Raw genomic sequence first — 18398 nt, 5'->3', positions numbered from 1 at the left:
CCCAATGGGCTGGACACTTGAAGGACAGCTCAGGTGGTGAGCTTCAGGGGATTTTACATTTACTATGCTATTAAATGGTTAAGATGAGAATGTGTTATATATACCTTGTTCACAATTAAAGAAAAGGCTCCTGCTCAAAAAAAAAGTGTCTTCAATTTGACAGAACAAGCAGGGTAAAGATGTCTTTAGAAGCAGCAGTTTGAAGACTAGAAGAAACCAACTTTAGAGGAGACTCAGGATAAGGAAATGGGGCGGCGCTGGTTTGGGGAACTGGCTCTTTCTGTCAATGCCCAACATAGTAATTGGCCAATTTTAAAATCCATGTGCGATTTTAACAAGAAAGGGAAGACTGTCCAGTTTGTGAGGGAAGAATTAATCATATTTCGTGATCCTTTGTGTTTTAAATTGTACTCTATTTTGAGATGGGGTCTCACTATGTTGTCCTGGCTGGCCTCAAACTGTTTCAGGCTCAGGGGATACTCCTGCCTCAGCCTAAAAAGTAGCTGCCATCACAGGCGTGTGTCACCACGCCCAGCAAGTGACCAGCTTTTCCTCCAGCAACACTGTGGGTTATGCAGGCCATGGAAACCCGGAATCTGAGCACCAAGGGCTCTCCCCACTGCGCCGTCCGTCCGTTTGCGAACTGGGTGAGCGCCGTTTTTAAACGTCCCCTTACATGGAAGCAGTAGTTTAAGTTTTCTGCAATGAAGATGTTAAAGTCTTCATGATAAAAAGAATAAGGAAGGTGTAAGATTTTGACTTTCTCGCCCATGGCAGGATCTTCCTGTTCTGGGCATCTCGCCCCTAAAAGCCCCTTTGACAACCTGGGGGTCAGGGAAAAAGCTTGGCCAAGATCTGTAAAGCCACATCACTTCTGCAGAGGCGCACATGCAACTTACAGCGTCGCCAGGAAGCACTTAAAAAGCTCCAGCAAGTTAGCTCCTAAACGTCTCCAAGCTCAAAACGCCTTACAGAGCGTTACAGAAGTGCTTACAGAAGTGCTTTTGTATAAATAACCATGCAGGAACACAGCAAGGGAACATGTGTTGGCTTTAAATGTCTAGTCAGAAGGAAAACTTAAATGTTTAAAAAGTACCAAAGTGTCTTTAGAGAAAGAATCATTTCTTTCATAAATGAAAATCAACATTTGATACGACTCAAGGTCTCACTGCATCTGTCACCACTTCTTATCTGTCGACTATTACGTTTCTAATCAACTTCCATAGTTGACAGACATTTGAGTCACATTCCAATCAGCAACCTGAGAGGTCTCCAATTTCTCCAACACTGATTAATTCTGACCAATATAACGTGGAACGCTATCTCACTGTCGCCGAGTGAAAATTAATGAAACAGAACAGAAAAGCAACAGAGAAAAGTCAACAAAACCAAAATCTTTGGTTCTTTGAAAAGATCAACGAATCCTTTCGCTAGACTGAGCAAACTCGGGAAGACAGGGAGAAGGCTGCAGTTACTATTATCACAAGTGAAAGCAGAGGAATCACTACTGACCTTACAGAAATGACAAGCATGAGGACTAGGACGGACATCCAAGCAATCTGGCTCCAGAGTCTCCACTCTTGACCACTATATCAAACTGTCTCTCTAGATAACTGAATCATTTCGACATTTATTAGATATCAAATTGTTATTTTGTACCATCTAACTTTCTGGTGTATAGAGACAAAGAATCTGGTGACTGTAGAGAAAATCATCTACATAACTGACAATGTTGCTATGGGAAAAGCTGGTCACTTGCTGGGCATGGTGACACACGCCTGTGATGGCAGCTACTTTTTAGGCTGAGGCAGGAGTATCCCCTGAGCCCGGAACAGTTTGAGGCCGGCCAGGACAACATAGTGAGACCCCATCTCAAAATAAAGAGTACAATTTAAAACAAAACAATAAAAACAAAAGTGCATAATTTTTTTAAAAAAAGCTTACTAAACCTTACTAAACCTCTCTAGATCTTCCTTACAAAAGCTTTTAAATATTATTGACATCTACAAAATCTTCTTATGCATTATTTTATTGAATTCTCACAATCCTATGGGATAGATCACTCTCACTGTCCAGATGAGGAAAGTAAGGGACAAGACCAACCACATAGCAGCTGACAGGGCACGAACTTAACCCTTGTCTGTCTGATCTCACGGCCCACGACTTCATGGGTGGGTCTCCCTTCTACCAAGAGCCTGCCCTTTCCTGCTCAGCCCTCTGGTGTGGCCCATCTCACGCATAACCCCTTGACAGAATTCTGGGAGAAGCCCTGTCCTATCATCCCATCCAGCAGAACACCCTCCCCTGGCTCAGGGTTTGCTGAGGGAATGAGCAACCCAACACCGACTGTTGAGAACGCCTCAATCTGAACACTTTACTCCCTCTCCATTCCTGTCCAGCATTGAAATGGCAAACTGGTGGCTCTTCTGCGCACTTCACCAGTCTAATATATGATTACATGCATTTAAGATTATGAAGCTCAAAATTTTAAAGGACACATACGCCTTAAAAATAATAGCAATGGGGAATGTTTTAAATGGGAAGACTGCTCTGGCATGCAAAATTAACTTTTTTTTTTTAGGGGTGGGGGATTTGCTGGGGATTGAACCCAGGGGTGATTTACCACTGAGCCGCATCCCCAGCACCCCCTTTTTCCATTTTTTGAGACAAGGTGTTGCTAAATTGCTTGGAGCCTTGCTAAATTGCCAGGGTTGGCCCTGAACTTGCGATCCCTGTCTCAGCCTCCCAAGCTGCTGGATTACAAGTGTGCACCACTATGCACAGCCCTATTATTTTTCAACTCCCAAAAATGCTTTTTTTGGCATGGCAAACAATTGCACTAAGTTAATACATGAATTTGTATTGTCTGAAGGAAATAAGGCATCTGGTAGAAAATTTTAGATAGCAAATTGTCTGAATGTATAATTCAGCACATGCTAACCTACCCTAACTTCTCTTAAAGAACTGACAGTCTTAGGGCAGCAATTCATACACTAGTCTCCAAATAGCCTCAATGAGAAACCATAGAAAATGTAAAATAACCCTAAATACTTGAAAAACCAACAATTATTTTTGAGGTACTTATTCCTATCATAAATTAAAGCAACATAAATACAAGCATTTTGACCTCAATACTTTAAAAAATAAAATATTAAAACTGTGGACTCTTGGAGCTGGGGTTGTGGCTCAGTGGTAAAGCGCTTGCCTCAATGTGTGGGGCACTGGATACCGTCCTCAGCACCACATAAAGAAGACACTGTGTCCACCTACAACTAAGAAAATCATAGATAAAAAAAGAACCCATTTCAAGAAAAAAAATCACAAACTATTTTCTTTTATCTTCAGCTAACAAACTCATATTTGCTTGGGGGTGGGGCTTAACTACATACACTGTTGCCTTCAATTAATGGTGGATCTAAAATTCTGAAAAATCTGCTCACTATTTTTACTGGTTTAAATTGACACGTGTGAGCTTAGTTTTCATTATTAAAAAATCTTCTGAGTGCTTGTTCCTTGGTAAATCTGTCTCTGCCTTAGAAACACTTCAAATGCAAATTGGAACACTACCAATGGCTCCTGGTTCCAGTGTGACCCAGGGTTAGCTGAAGGAGCTTGGGAAAAATCAACAGCAGACTTGGGTCACAATCTCAGCTGGGCTCCAGTGTGCCCTTGGCCCAACCACATGTCTTTGAACCTTGGTTTCCTCACCTATAAAACAGGAATTACAGTACCCACCCCAAAAGGTCGTTGTGAGAATTAAAGCCTAGGACCTGATGACAGATTCACTGCGCTTTTCCAGGTCTGCCAACTGCCCCTTTTATACCGCAAGCTGCCTCCACATGCCAAGCTATCCAGCGCCTCAGCTCCTCACATTAATGTTTGTCCTAAGTTTCTCCCCAGAATCTGCCACAAAATTCTCCACCTCACTTACTTGGGTCTGTGTGACAATCCACTGGCCATTCAAGACCCCACCTCCAGGTTACCGCCCTCACATGGGGTTCTACTTGTCAACCCCTTTCTGAATCCCTCCTTAACCAGGCCCTGTGGTCACTGCAGGAAGGACTCCTGCTCCTCCACGTTTCTCAGCACCTCGGACAACGCCAGATGGTCAGTAACTGCTGAATGTCCGGAATGCCTGGGTCTCTGCGGCTTCATAGCACTGAGCAAGTACCATCGGGCATGGACACCAGGACCAAGTCTTTGAGTTAAAATGAACCCACAGGAGGAATTCGATTCTGTTAGTTTTGGGCTCGAGGTAAAATTTCAAGTTACTTAATGTACGCAGCCATCCTACTCAAGAAATAAATGCTATGACGCCATGTCATTTAATGTCTTCTGCACCATCCTGTTTTGAATTGGGATCACACACCCACTTCCTTGGGACTGTTTTGAAATGACAGAGCACACAGATTTTTCTTTCCTTTCAACAGCAAGGGTGCCAGCTCTGTTGCTAGCCCCTGTCACTCACCTCAGCCACCTGCTGGGTCCCCACTCTGTGCTGGACCAGCCCCTCCACATTTGTAGCCATGGTGAAGCAAGATCATTAGAGAACCTGTTTGGAAAAATGCAGCAACTTCTATCAGGTGGGAGAAACCAGGGTACTTGAAAAACAGTACTAATCAAAATTCACCGTGGTTCTATCTTACACGGGTTGTGCCTCCGCCGAAGGCCCAGCTGGCAGGCGAGCGGAGCGTCTCTGAGTACGAGGCACGAGCATCCCCACTTACGAGTGCCGAAATTCATTTGTAGAAACATTTCAATTTGGAAACAAACTTCCCCTGACGGTAGAGATGAAGACGACTCTGGAAGTCTATGATCAGATCTCCTGGCTGTAACAGCTGGGTGCCCGGCTCAGGGGGTGGGAATCGCACCCACCTTTCTGGATAGCTCCCTGTGCTGCATGCTGAATAAGGAGGCAGCTATCTGAGAAAGGGGTGAGGTCAACCTCGGACAGAGCACCAGACTGCTGTCACCAACTGTGCTTCTGTTCTTGGTGGCAATGTGAGAAGCGAAACCTGGCCCAGGTGTAACACACCTTATTTGCAGGTTCGAAGGCAAACACCATTGCTGTCAGAGAAACATAAAGAGAGTGTGCTAATAAGAACTCAATACCTGTGAATTTATTAACTTACAGATTAAAAGCTTTCAGTAATTAGACAACTAGCTAATTCCACTTTCTACTAACAGGAATAAAATAGAGCCAGGTGCGGTGGCACACATCTGTAATCCCAGAGACTCGGAAGGTTGAGGCAGGAGGATCGAAAATTCGAGGCCAGCCTCAGCAACTTAGTGAGACCGTGTCTCCAAAAAAAAAAAAAGGGGGGGCGGGGCGCGGGCCTGGGATGTGGCTCAATGGTTAGAAATCTTTAGTACAAAAACAACATTTGGCATCATTTGTAAAAACTGAAGAAAATCATCTGAAGATCAAAAGCATGTTAGTGTCTGGGTCAGGACCACTGCTGATGAAACACCCCTGGTCTCCTGTGGTAACAAGACAGCTCCCCTGTCTTGAGGGGACACCCTGAACACTTTTCAATAACTGTCCCACCAATAATTCAGGACAAAGGGAGTTCTCGCTGGACTTCACTCCTGGAGAATCTGTTAGTGCCTGCATAGGTCTCTTGCTTAACAGAAGAACAAAGCGCTAGTGGATTCATTCCCAGCAGAGAAGAACAACATGGCACTGCCAAGCGTGCAACGTGCACAAATGCTCTTCCTCAATCACAAGCTGGGCTATCATGACACGTGACTTCACAAAAGCACGTCCCTGTAGCTCCCAGCTAAAGGACTCCTAGTGTCCACCTCCAGGAGCAGTTTACCTCCTTGGTAACCTTCTGTATCGTAATACCCACGCTCAGCCACTTCTACCGTAATCCCCTTCAGATTGTCTTATCTCCATAATGGTGAGAGAGAAAAGACAGCATGGAACTGACCAGCAAGTGTCAAAAGATCTGGCTCCAGCCTTCACGATTTTGTCCGAACTCTAAGACCAAGGGCACCACGCTGCCAACAGCAGATTCCCTCCTGCCAGGGTGCTTGGCTGTGACGTTGTGGAGGTGGGGTTTGGTCACTGCTTCCCACGAGCTTCCCTCCATCTTTTCCTCTTGCATTCCGGGGACTGTGTCCGGCGCGTCCCACAGACTCCGCAGGCCCCCTCCCTGTGAGCTACAGCCCCTTCCTATGTATTCTTTTAACAAACAGTCCATTTTTTTTTTTTAAACTTTGTTACTAGGAGAAAAAACAGGGAAACCTTTTAGTCTTTTTTCGTTGCTGAAGTTTGGTTCCATCTAAGAGAAAAGGAGGGGAAAAACCTTCCCTTCAAATGTATCAGAAAAGTCAACTGAATGTTGTTTAAAAACCAGTCACTGTGTGTGGAAAGCTAGCATTCTAATCACCTCCCTTAAAACAGAAAATAAGCAGCGGCTAGGAAGGAGAGACCCACCGCAAGAGCTCCAAACATGAGCTGCAACCCGTGACTTCATCGCCGTCAGATGCCAGCACCGTTTCTCAGTGTAGCGTGATTAAGAAATACGTGAATCTGAATATTTCAGAAACATTCACAGGGCAGTACTAGAGAGAGGCAGAACTTTCCATTAGGTGTCCCTGAAAGAAGTGGCTTGATCCTTCAACTTCTGAGTTGGACTGAATTTTATAGATGACTGCCTGAGATTATGGAGGCTTAGTAACTCAGAAAACTTTATGATTCATTTTAAATTTGCAGGACCAATTAACTTCAGGTAGGGTTTGGAGTCCCAAAATAATTCTAAGAGCCAGTGACTATAGACATTAGGTCACAGAAAAGTAGCAGTAAACCTGTTTAATTTAGAAAGTATTCTGAATACTCATGATCAGTAGTGTTACTAGTAGTATTTTGGTACTGGGAACTAATATTAGTATTAGTAGTATTTGGTACTGGAACTAATATTATTAGTATTAGTAGTATTTGGTACTGGAACTAATATTATTAGTATTAGTAGTATTTTGGTATAGGGTGCTTTGCCACTGAGCTATTATCCCCAGTCCTTTTTTTATTTTGAGATAGGGTCTCCCCAAATTGCCAAGGCTGGCCTCCACCTTGTGATCCTCCTGCCTCAGCCTCCTGAGCTACTGGGATGACAGGCCTGCCCCCTGCCCCCTAGCTACTTACTAATTATAAATCTCTTCTCCCGCAGTTCATCTGCTTACTTTAAGGCGTCTTGTCTTCCAGGTTCCCTGCCCCAGCGCTAGGGACGAAACCCAGGGCCTCACACAGGCGAGAAAAGCGCTCTACCACATACGCAACCCCTTAAGGTGTCTTTTGATGAACAATAATAACACCGAATTAATCAGTATTTTCTTTTATACTTCACATTTTTATGTTTAAGAAATTCCGTCCTACCCTAGGATTATAAATACAGTTGCATGTTTCTTATGTATAAATGTTGAAGAGTTTTTTGCCCCTCACATTTAAAATTCTCAATCCATCTGCAAAGTGATCCTTGAGTTTAATGGTGAGTAAAGCTCTAATTTTTCCCCACATGGAGAATTGGTTTTCTAGCACCATATACCAAACACTCAAATTATTTTCCTCACTATCTGCCACAATCAGGTGTCCCTCTGTGTGTGCATGTGATCCTAGGTTCTCTATTTCATTTCACTGTTGCTCCACTTACCTTTGTCACCCACCATTACTTAGTCCAGCAACTTTCCAACACACCTTAACTCTGGAAAGACAAATGTCCCCACCAACCCCCCTAGACCATCTCCAATGCCTTTATACACGTGTATTGAGCCAAACTTTTCTCATAGACTTGAATTCTGACAATTCAATTTCAGATTTGTTTTTCTATCCCGTGAAACGGCAACAGCCATTATCAACAGCAGTTTTAGAAACTACTTAAAAAAGAATAGGAGGGGCTGGGGCTCAGTGGTGGAGCGCTTGCCTGGCACCTGTGAGGCACTGGGTTCGACCCTCAGCACTGCATAAAAGTAAATAAATAAAGGTACTGTGTCCATCTATAACTAAAAATATTTTTTAAAAATGAAGAGAGGAATGTACATCTATTAGAAAAACAAGCAGACACAAAAGTGAGACAAACTGAAAGAAACTAATGCCTTCAACACAAAGATTTAAATCCAGTCAGAGCAGATATGAGACATGGCTTCAATAAAATCTTTTTTCTTTCTTTCTTTTTTTTTTTCTTTGTTTTGCTTTGTTTTGTTACCAGGAATTGAACCCAGGGCACTTAACCACTGAACCACAACCCCAGCCCGTTTTACTTTTTGAAACAGGGTCTGGCTAAGTAGCTGAGGTTGGCTTTGGTCTTCCTGCCTCAGCCTCCCGAGCTGCTGGGGTTCACAGGAGTGCATCCTCGCACCTGGCCCATGTCTTACTTTTGAAAATGCCATAAACCCATACAAATAAAAAGAGGTGGGCTTTCTTATTCCAGGATATCACAACGCAGGAAGTGAAAGGCTGACGTGATGTTAGGAAGGGGGAGAGCATTCCATCCAAGCGCATCCAGGAAAAGTTTAGGGGGAGACTCTCCCCACCCCCAGAGCTTGTTCTACTCCAATAGTGGCCATTGGCCAGTCCGCAAAAGGTCAGAGATCTTGGGAAAGGGTATGGGGCAATGGCAATCAACTAGGGCGTGTCCCCCTAGAAGCAGCTCCAAGGAACAGAGGGTTTGTGTCTATATATAGTTTTAAAAAACATTAGAACATAATTTTTGTCATGGAACATCTGAAAGAAATTAAAGCCCTTGGTACAGAATAAAGCTTTTAAAGGCATCCTCTTGATTGTGGATCTAAGCATGAAGAGCTTGGTGGTAAACAGAACTTGTAAGAGGTGATCACATACATGGCGTTTCGTTTTTTGTACTGGGGATTGAAACCAAGGGTGTTTTGCCGCTGTGCTACAACCCTGTGGTACACACCTGTAACTTCAGCAGCTTGGAGGCTGAGGCTGGAGGATCACAAATTTGAGGTTAGCCTCAGCAACTTAGCAAGACCCTGAATCAAAATAAAAAATAAAGGGATTTAGCTCAGTGGTAAAGTCCTCCTGAATTCAATTCCCAGTACCCCCAACCCCCAAAAAAGGGCAATGTGAGCAGAATAAAACTAGCTGTTGATATGGAGTCTTAAGTTATAAGTCAACCCACTCAGCTCCCTAATCTTCAAAAGATTGCATCCATACACAATAATGTTCTTATGAAAAAGCCCTGCCAAGTTTCCAAAAGACTTAAGATCTAGTACCTTAAATTAAAAAAATTGAAAAAAAAAAAAAAATCTTCCTCAAACAGTTTTAAACCAAGTCCAACTACCTTCTCCAATCCTTACTAAGCAACAGCTATTAACCAGGCAATGAGCTGACTGCTGAGAGTCAGTAACAACCACCAAAAGACGAGGAGAAGGAAGCAAGGGTCCTCATCCTTGATGAGCTTCAGGGAACCAAGACACCTCTGCTAGGGAAAGGCTCTCAAGGACGCAGCGGCTCCCTCTGCCTAGGGAAGCCCCTGAGACTCTTACAGAAGGGACACCTGAACCAGTCTGAAGGAAGGCAGAAAAGCAGCTGGCCGGCCTGACAAAGGACGCACATCTGAGAAACAGCAGACCGCCTGCTGAGGAACTCCTGGCCAGGGCGGGGAGCGTCAGAGGCTGCTGCTGTTGCAACGGAGAATCAGTAGCTCAGCAAAAGAACGTGTGTCTGAATATTCAAACACGACTGCAGCGAACAAATGGACACGAGGACAGGCCACTTAACAGAGATGGCATCGGCAAAGTTAGACGCGAAGGCAGGTTCTTCAACTCGACTTGAACCAATGAGTTTCCCTGGGCAGCACACAAATGACAATAGGACACAGAACACACGCCTAGCACGCTGAGGCCCTGGGTTCCGTTCCCAGTACCGCAAAACAAAACACCGGAAAAAACCTGGAATAAGGGCCACAGAAGGATGGCGGTGGGAACACAGTGGGGGCCTGTGGGAATTCTCCCAGGCTCCCGGCGACAGCTGAGTAAGCCTCGCCACCTTGGTAGAAGAGGGCTCCATGCTCAATGCAGTGAGAGCTGGGCTCAAGCGGAAACACTCAACTCTCCACTCAGTGGCCAGGACAGCCCCGCGGTGCTCTCCCTGGGCAGGGACACGAGCCAGAGTCCCCATTAATAAAGTCCCTGGTCTTCACTGACAAACGCATGAGCCTGTCTTTGTCTCACGATCACCTGATTCAGATCATCCCTATTTATGTACTGAGGCCCTAATCACGCAGCATCCGCACGTCCCGTCTGGATATGCGCTCCTCTCAGCAAGCGCCCTGGATCCTGAGCTCGGGCACCAAGCGGCTCCAATGCTAACCCCATGACATCACTGTGAAAACGAAGGCGTGCAGTACACCCGAGCTGCCACTGAAGGGGACGGCGCCACCTTTACTTCTCTAAAATAATACCTTCGGGCAGTAGCTCAAACTGAAACGTGTACATTGCAATCAGGAACTGGTGGCTCATTTTGCCATGATCCACATGAAATTTAATTATACATGTGTTATATGAAAATACCAACAGCATTTCTAGTTTCACTGTTAAATTGCACAAGTAAGCAAAATAAAAAGTCTGAATTATAATAAAATCTCACATTTGTATTGGTTTATTTTTGGTACCAGGGATTGAACCCACAGGTACTTAACCACTAAGCCACATCCCCAGTCCTTTTTTATTTTGAAACAGGGTCCTTGCTAGTTGCTTAGGGTCTAAGTTGCTGAGGTGGGGCATTGAACTCTCGATCCTCCTGCCTCAGCCTCCAGAGCTGCTGAGGTTACAGGCGAGTGCCACCACACCTGGCTATGCTAACCATTTTTAAGCATAGAAGTCAGTGGCACTAAACATACTCACAATGGTGTACGGCCATCCCTGCCACCCATCTCCAGCTTCACAAATATTTTTAAATAAATCAATGACTAAAAACTATTCACAAAACACTGGATATGGATTTCTCAAAAGGTTTTAGTTGGGGCTGGGATTGTGGCTTAGTGGTGGAGCGCATGCTTAGCATGTGTAAGGCACTGAGTTTGATTCTCAGCACCACATAGAAATAAATGAATAAAATAAAGATCTATAAGCATCTAAAAAATATTTTTTTAAAAAAAGGTTTTAGTTGTTCAGTTTAATTATACTGTAATTGTCAGAAGTCTTTTTACACTTGTGGGACAATAAAAATTGAACCACGTGGAGTCTGGGGAGATAGCTCAGTCAGTAGAGTGCTTACCTTCTAAGCACAAGGCCCTGGGTTCGATCCCCAGCACCCAAAAAAAAAAAAAAAAATTGAACCATGTGGATCAGCAGAAACAAAAAAGAGAAATATGTAGCCCCAGACTTGAAATCACGGATCAAAACCTGAAATCAAGAAATGAAAATCAAGTGGCAGGTTAACAGAATACAAATAATCATCAATGGGGGGGGGGGGGTTGAATGAAAAGTTCACTGGGACGCCTCTAAGGTCAAGTTCAAGTACACATCCTGTCATTAAAACGGTTACTCTTAGACTTCACTTTTGGGTCACGTGCTTCCTTGCCCACTGCACCTTCCATGGGAAACTTGTTCTTCCATATTAAAAGTCGAGACCTAAGGAAAGGCCAGCGATGGTGTGGTGTGTGCTGAGGAGGTGGCGGGGTGAGGAGGGAACAGGGTGACTGCACATACCTGGAGTTTTCTATGCTACCAGGACAATTTTACAGTTTTCTGTGTGGAGAACTCCTAAAAAAGTCACTGTACTCAGTGGATGATTTTTTCTTATCCTACCCAGGGCCAAGTGCGAGGGTAATGTGGACCCTTTCTCTTCGTGGGAATCAGGGGTGGACGGAGGGAGGGAGAGCAGGGTAGACCTCCTGGATTTAAAAGGGAACAGGGCATGATGCAGCCTTGGCAGGCCTTGGAGGCAGTGGTATTAGTCCCACCTGCACAAATTGGGGTGACATCGACTTATGTCATTCAGCTGGTAAAAAAGGAGGGGAGGAGCTCAAACTCCTGCCTGACTCAAAAATCACAACCACTCCCCCTAGATCACAGTGCCCTTCAAAATAATTTTTCTAGAAAATCAAAGAGGAAATGCAAAATAAAAGTGACAAGAGGCCTGTTAATTACCTAAGGGAATGAACTAAAAGTAGGTCATTTAAAAACTGGCGTGATTACTAATTCCTGAATATGTGACCTATGCTTCAGCAACCGCTCACCACTCACAGAACTTTTCAGACCCAGCTCCACTCGGGCTTAGCCATGACAGTTCATCTGGGACTTGAATAAAAACCTTTACCGCATGATAATCACAACATGCCAATACAAAGGTCCACCAATTATAACTCATTTGATCAACATTCACCCACTGGACACACATGTAAACACCGTTCAGATCAGAAAACAGCATTGCCAGCACCCAGATGTCCCAGCTATAGCCCAGCTCCACTGTGGTTACCTTCTTTCTCCTCCCGACTTCTATTAATTTCTAGGGTTCGTTTTGCTTGACTTTGGGCTATATGTGATATATATTTGCCTTTTTATGGTCAATGTCATTTCTGTGATAACCATGAGTAGTTTAGTCCATTTTCTTTAGTATATAGTATTCCAAGGCATGACTATGCCACGATTTTTTTCATTTGCAGCTGATGGACTTTTAGCACGGAGTTCTTATGGTTAGCACTCCTGTGTACACTCTTACCCATGCCTTGTGACGTACTGCTATCTTATATGCATTTAAAATTTCTCTCACTTTTCCCTTTTGTTTTTTTCTGGGTGCTGGGGATTGAACCCAGGGTCTCCCACATGTCAAGCATGTGCCCTACCTCTGAACTTCACTCCAAGTTTCTTATTTTAAAAAACAGTCTTGCATGTCTTCTGGGAAACAAAAAAAATCAAATTTAAACTTTTATCTCTTAAAAAAACTTGTATTGTATTAAGTAAGTCAACAAACATGTTCTAATCACCAGCCTTTTCAGCTGAGGGCTGACATACTCTGTGACATCTCCTTGTAAAGCAATAAAGGTGACTCTTTTCAATAATGCCAAGGTATTCACCTCATCAACCTGGTTTAAAAAAAAAGGGTGCTGCAGAAGCCATGGGGGAGGGGAGAGAAGGCAGGCGGTGCAGACGTCACTTCCGAATCTACGAAGAAACCAGACTCCGTACAGCACAAGCCCTGCGAGCAGGGCTCAGGCCGCCCAGCCCAGCCGGCTCCTCTGAGCCTGCCTGCCACGCACAGGCAGCGCGGGGCTGCTAGGTGGGAGCCGGCACCACGGCAGCAGCCTGGGGGCTCCCTGTGAAAACCACGGACCCCTCAAGTTTGAGTCCGGCCCACAGCCCGCTCCTCCTCGCTGTGGCGGTTGTCCTATTTTCCAGGCGCCGCACCTTCCCTCACACCGTCCAGGAACCCAGGGGAAATGGTATCTCCTTTTACACTTGAAAGTCTTGGAACAAAATTCTTATTTACACACTAATATTTCCAAGAATTACGATCTTTTAGGATTATTGTAATTACGGAATAAAGTGAGTCACCTCCTTTTAAAGGACTTTAGGCCTCGTATTAGAGGGAAGTGCTTTTTACTGCCCCCCCGCCCCCCCCCCCCCCCCCAAATCTTGCTTTGCTTCCCAAGGTTGACTTGTATCAGCGCAGGCTACCTGGAGTCAGGGAGCTGAGCAGGAAAGACGCTGAAGTCTGATCTAACCTGTTCTTCCATACCTCCACAGGTCACCCCTCCGTGTCTGACTCTGCTTGAACTGCCCCCGTCACAAACGTCCCTCGCCCACGCCCTGATGGAGGCTTCCAACCCATCCACACTCCTCCTCAAGGATCATGGTGGAGGGGCTCCCAATCTCCAGTGCTGCTCCTGCTTGCAACTTCCCAGCACTCAGACGCTTGCCCTAAGGACATGACATACCTGCCCCTGGGGTAGAAGTATGGGACAAAGGGACAGGAAACAGGGGAGAGGGAATGACAATCTCAGCCTCTGGGCAAGTCTGGCTGGAAGCAAATAAACCTCCAAGAATAAAGAGAAACATTCCATGTTAAGGACGGTAACACAGAGGGGAAAGTCCGCACCAAGTTCCCGACAATCAACAATGAAGAGAAACGCCAACGTGGGGGAAGGAGCGCTGCAGGGGGCTGCAGGTTGGACTGGACAGCTCCAGCTTCCAACTCCGAGGTGCTGCGTCCCTTCAGACTCCCCTGCACAGAACTTCCTGGAGGAGGCCCACTCTCAGAGAAGCTCTGGGCCCACAAACAGCCCAAGGGACACGGAAAGAGAACTCAAACATGGATTCCCAGAGACCATCAACTCCTCCGTACCTGGAGACCCCAGGCACCTAGCCACGGGAGGCGGGGGCTCAGCCGGGGTCAAGGTTAAGTGGGGGTGGTTGTATATGACCACTTCCCTTGTTTTCAAGATCATTCAGCCAACAACCAGAGCCTCCCCATCCTCAGTCTCAGCACCGACTTCCCACTACCCCAGTTGACCAACAGGGAAGGTACAAGCCTCGCAGAGGCTACCAACTCAAGATCTTGGAACCAGGCCTTTTGGCCTCCACAGCCCAAGATCTCTCCACCGTACCACGCTGTCACGCAACACTCCGAAGGCAAACTCCAACCTTTCAGCAAGAGCCAGTGGCCCACCTTCTGAACTCCCAGCTACCTGGGATACTGAGGCAGGAGGATCACTGGAGCCCAAGAGTTCAAGGTCAGCCAGGTAGCACAGTGATACCCTGGCTCAAAAGAAAAAGGTAAACAAACTTCCCAGGGGAGATTGTTGCAGGTAGGGGTTTTCTTCTTTTTGTAAAGATAAGATCATGAAAAGAAAACTCTGAGGTCATGACATATATAACTACTGAGAGCAATGAATACATAATTTAACCTGGGTGAGGTGGCCCATGCCTGTAATCCCAGTGACTCAGAAGGCTGAGGCAGGAGGATCCAAGTTCAAGGCCAGCCTCAGCAACTGAGACCCTGTCCCAGAACAAAAAATTAGGACTCAGTGGTAAAGTCCAATCCCCAGTACCAAAACCAAAACAAAAAATGTAATTTAATGGTGTAAAACAATATATAATATTTTTTATTAAACTATCAGTTCTTGTACCCTGAGTAATTAGCTCAAGGAATCAAGTGTTGAACAAAGATAAAACAGGACACAAAGAAACATCCAAAAATAACAAAAAATTAAATAAAACTATGGCTGTTTTTTCAAATGTCATTTTAAACTTCTGTATTACATAAAATACAAATGTTCTATTTATCAGACTATCTGGTAGAAGCTTGACATACACTTTGCAAAATCTGCTTTTGACCTTGGGAAAGCAATTAAAAGGAGATTTTCAATAATTTCATTGCATGAAATCGATTTACTTTTGAAAAAAAGTATTTAAAATTAAGCTGCAGAGACTTTTAACTCCAACTCTGTAAACCCACTAAAGGTTTGTTCCCTGTTGTCTGATCCCCTGTGATAAAGGAACAAAGATTAATTTTTGTTTTTACTTCAAGAAAATCCTATTAGCTTGGTGCTTTGTTTCTTCAGATAAAGTAAAATGACATGATTATATATGGGCTACTTATTTGTTCACATATGAACTTACTAATTTTCATGTAATTAAACTTGTAATTCAATTAATAAACTGTTTCTTACCTTTAAAAAAAAAAGTAAAAAATAAATCAACATATAAGCAGGGAAAAAAGGATTCCAATGGGTCACCTCATCCGTAATCACATCTCCTGGCAGGGACACATTGGTCAGGAACCACTTCTTAAATTCATCCAAATACCCTAACCGACATCTTATTGCTGGGAGTGCTACTTCAATGGCCAAACAAGTGCACATAAAAAGGTCAACGGTACCAATTAACTGGCAGCAACTTAGTTATTGGTGACATCATAAATCATCAACAATTCTTTCACCCAACAGAGCCAGGCAATCTGCTAAGTGCTGGATACATAAAGGTGAGTCCTTCATGTATTCCTACTCTCAATGTTTACAGTGTGGTTAGGAGGACAGACACTAACAATCACACAACAGAGTGTACAATTCCAAAGCGAGAGAGGTTATTAGGAAAGGAACATAATAGAAAGCAAAAGAATCTGACCTAGACTGGAAGTGGGAATCAGGGAGAACTTTCCTGAAAAGAAAGCTTCTTTGCTTAAGCAGAGATCAACAAGACGGAGAAAGGAATGAGACTGGCAAGGTCAGGGGAAGGAATGAGAGGGGCAGACACCTGAGTATTTCAGGGTAAGAGCCCTGCAGGTCAAAGGGCTAGGGTAGAAGGAAAGCCACCCTGTCAAGGAAGGTGAAGGTAGGCGACTGGGTCTGGAGGACAAGGAGCAGGAAAAGGCCCTCTGCCGTCACATGGGTTCTGATGGGGCTGGAGCAACACAACGTCTACACAGGAGTCCTGTAACGCCTAAGGCACTCTACACTTCTCTTAGTACTATTTCATTCCATACTGTTTCCTATGTGAACTTGTGAACTTGACGCCAAACCTTGCTGAACTAAAGCATGAAATCTCAGCGTTCCAGTGCCTCTGCTCCCACCATGCCACCTACAAATTTCACTGCTGGTACCACTGAACTGGTTCAAGGTCTATAAAAGTCAACCACTGCTTCATGACAATAACCTCCAACTTTTTAAGTTGGCACTTTTCTGAGGTCTTCATTTACATTAACTCATTTACTGCTCAATTCTAGACAGTTTTTTATTATTGTTCAGATAGAGATTCTGAGGCTCAAAAGATTCCAAACCACACTGCTAGTAAATGTTGAGCTGTCAGCCACAACACTACTTAAATTTCTGCCTAAAAAATTTCGTCTTTACATATGTACTTGCACGTGGAGTATGTAAGAGAACATGAAAATTCATATGCGCAGGATCATATTCACATATCTGAGCATCAGTCTTACTCATCTCTGTATTCCAGCCTGGGTATGAGTGGGGCTCAGCAAATATTTGCCAATTTGAAGATGGACAGAAGGGGCTGGCAAAGGACTTGAACCTGGAGTCAAGTGATTTCCTGAGGCTCTCCCCTCAAGTCATGGACTCGCCAGCCATTCGTCTTTAGACGGCTTTCCTGGACCTGGACTATCTCTTATTATGCAACTGACGATTTGTTCTCTATTACCTTGGCCACACTTCACAGACTCTGGGCCGGGGTAGGAAGGGATAACGGGAAGGACAATGAACTAGTTCCAAGCACTTTCCAGCCAGGACTGGCCGGTTCTGTTGCTGGGAACCCTTCTCGGGTGCCTCCATTCAGACACCGCACCCGCCCAGAAGCCTTCCTGGACCATCAACCTAAACCGGCCCCCTCGGGCCTTGAGCACACCGTCCGCTTCCTCGTTCCTGGAACTCAGTGCTGAGATCACTTTCCCGTTTAAAGGTCTTTTCCACGCCCCTCCCCCACCGGAGGGCGGGGCTGCCCGGCCGGTCCTGGGAGGTCCCGCTGCCTGCGCCTTGCTGCACCTGCACGGAACGAGCCAGCGAGGAGACAAGCCCTCAGACTCCTTCGCTGCAGCCCTTAAGCGTCCCACTCCGGTGGCTCGACGGCCCATTTTTAGACACCACCACCATTTCCGCATTACTCCGAGGCTCACAGGGTAGCCTGGACTCCATTTTCTGAGTGGAACCCCGCACACAAACCTGAGAAGGGCGGTCCGGTCCGGTCGGTCAAGCACGCCCATTCTCCCCATTGTACGGACTACAAAACTGAGCCGCGGAAAGCGGATTCGCCGAGGGCAGGGCCGAAAACCCGCGCGGGAGTCCCGAATGCCGTCCGGGTTCGGAAACGCTCTCCCCACGAGGCCGGGCCGTGGATTCAAAACGCTTCATCACCTTTACTACTATTGTTCCTCAGCGCTCGTGAGCGACGCGTTCCAGGCCCCGGGCAGCCGCGCTCCCGGCCCGGCCCCGCCCCTCACGGGCCGCGCCCCCGGGCGCCCCGCCTCCGGCCCCGCCCCCGCCGCCCCGGCCTCACGCCGCGCCCCGGCCTCTGCTCCCACCCCGCCAGGGCGCCCGCGCCCACCGGGGAACGCCCTCTCCCGCCAGAGCCAATCAGCAAAGCCTGGGGGGGCGGCGCCGCAGGCTCCGGCCCACCTATCTGAGCACCAATTGGTCAACCCCGCCGTCACTCGGGAGGTCGCGGCCCGCACCCGCCTTCCTCCTTTTCCTCCACCCTCCGGTTCATAAAAAACGGCGGTTGGGAGGAGGCGGCAGCCAACAGCAGGCGGGAAGCGGAGGGGCGAGAAGCCGGGGAGCGAGGGAAGGAGGGACTGCAAGGAGGAGGAGGAAAGGAGGAGGACAAGAAGGAGGGGAGCCCGGCCCAGCCGGAGCTGTCTCCATCGGGAACAAAATGGCGGCGCTGGCAGAGGGCCAACTGTGAGGCGGGGCCGCGGCCATTCCCCC

The 18398-nt window shown here is 46.1% G+C and overlaps 1 protein-coding gene across 1 annotated transcript in view; it reads right to left on the bottom strand.

Moving 5' to 3' along the window:
• NR2C2 (nuclear receptor subfamily 2 group C member 2) overlaps positions 1-17906 on the bottom strand; it is a 64668-nt gene extending 46762 nt beyond the window's left edge. Inside the window, 2 exon segments of the mRNA XM_079122553.1 lie at positions 4469-4552; positions 17637-17906. Coding sequence (XP_078978679.1) covers positions 4469-4528 — 60 coding nt within the window. The 5' untranslated portion in view covers positions 4529-4552; positions 17637-17906.
• Between the last annotated feature and the right edge of the window lie 492 nt (positions 17907-18398).

This window comes from Sciurus vulgaris, assembly GCF_902686455.1.
Source record: "Sciurus vulgaris genome assembly, chromosome: 19".
In the NCBI taxonomy this organism is placed as follows: domain Eukaryota; kingdom Metazoa; phylum Chordata; class Mammalia; order Rodentia; family Sciuridae; genus Sciurus; species Sciurus vulgaris.
Note: the sequence above shows the minus strand (reverse complement) of the source record. Positions and strands in the feature narration are given on the sequence as shown.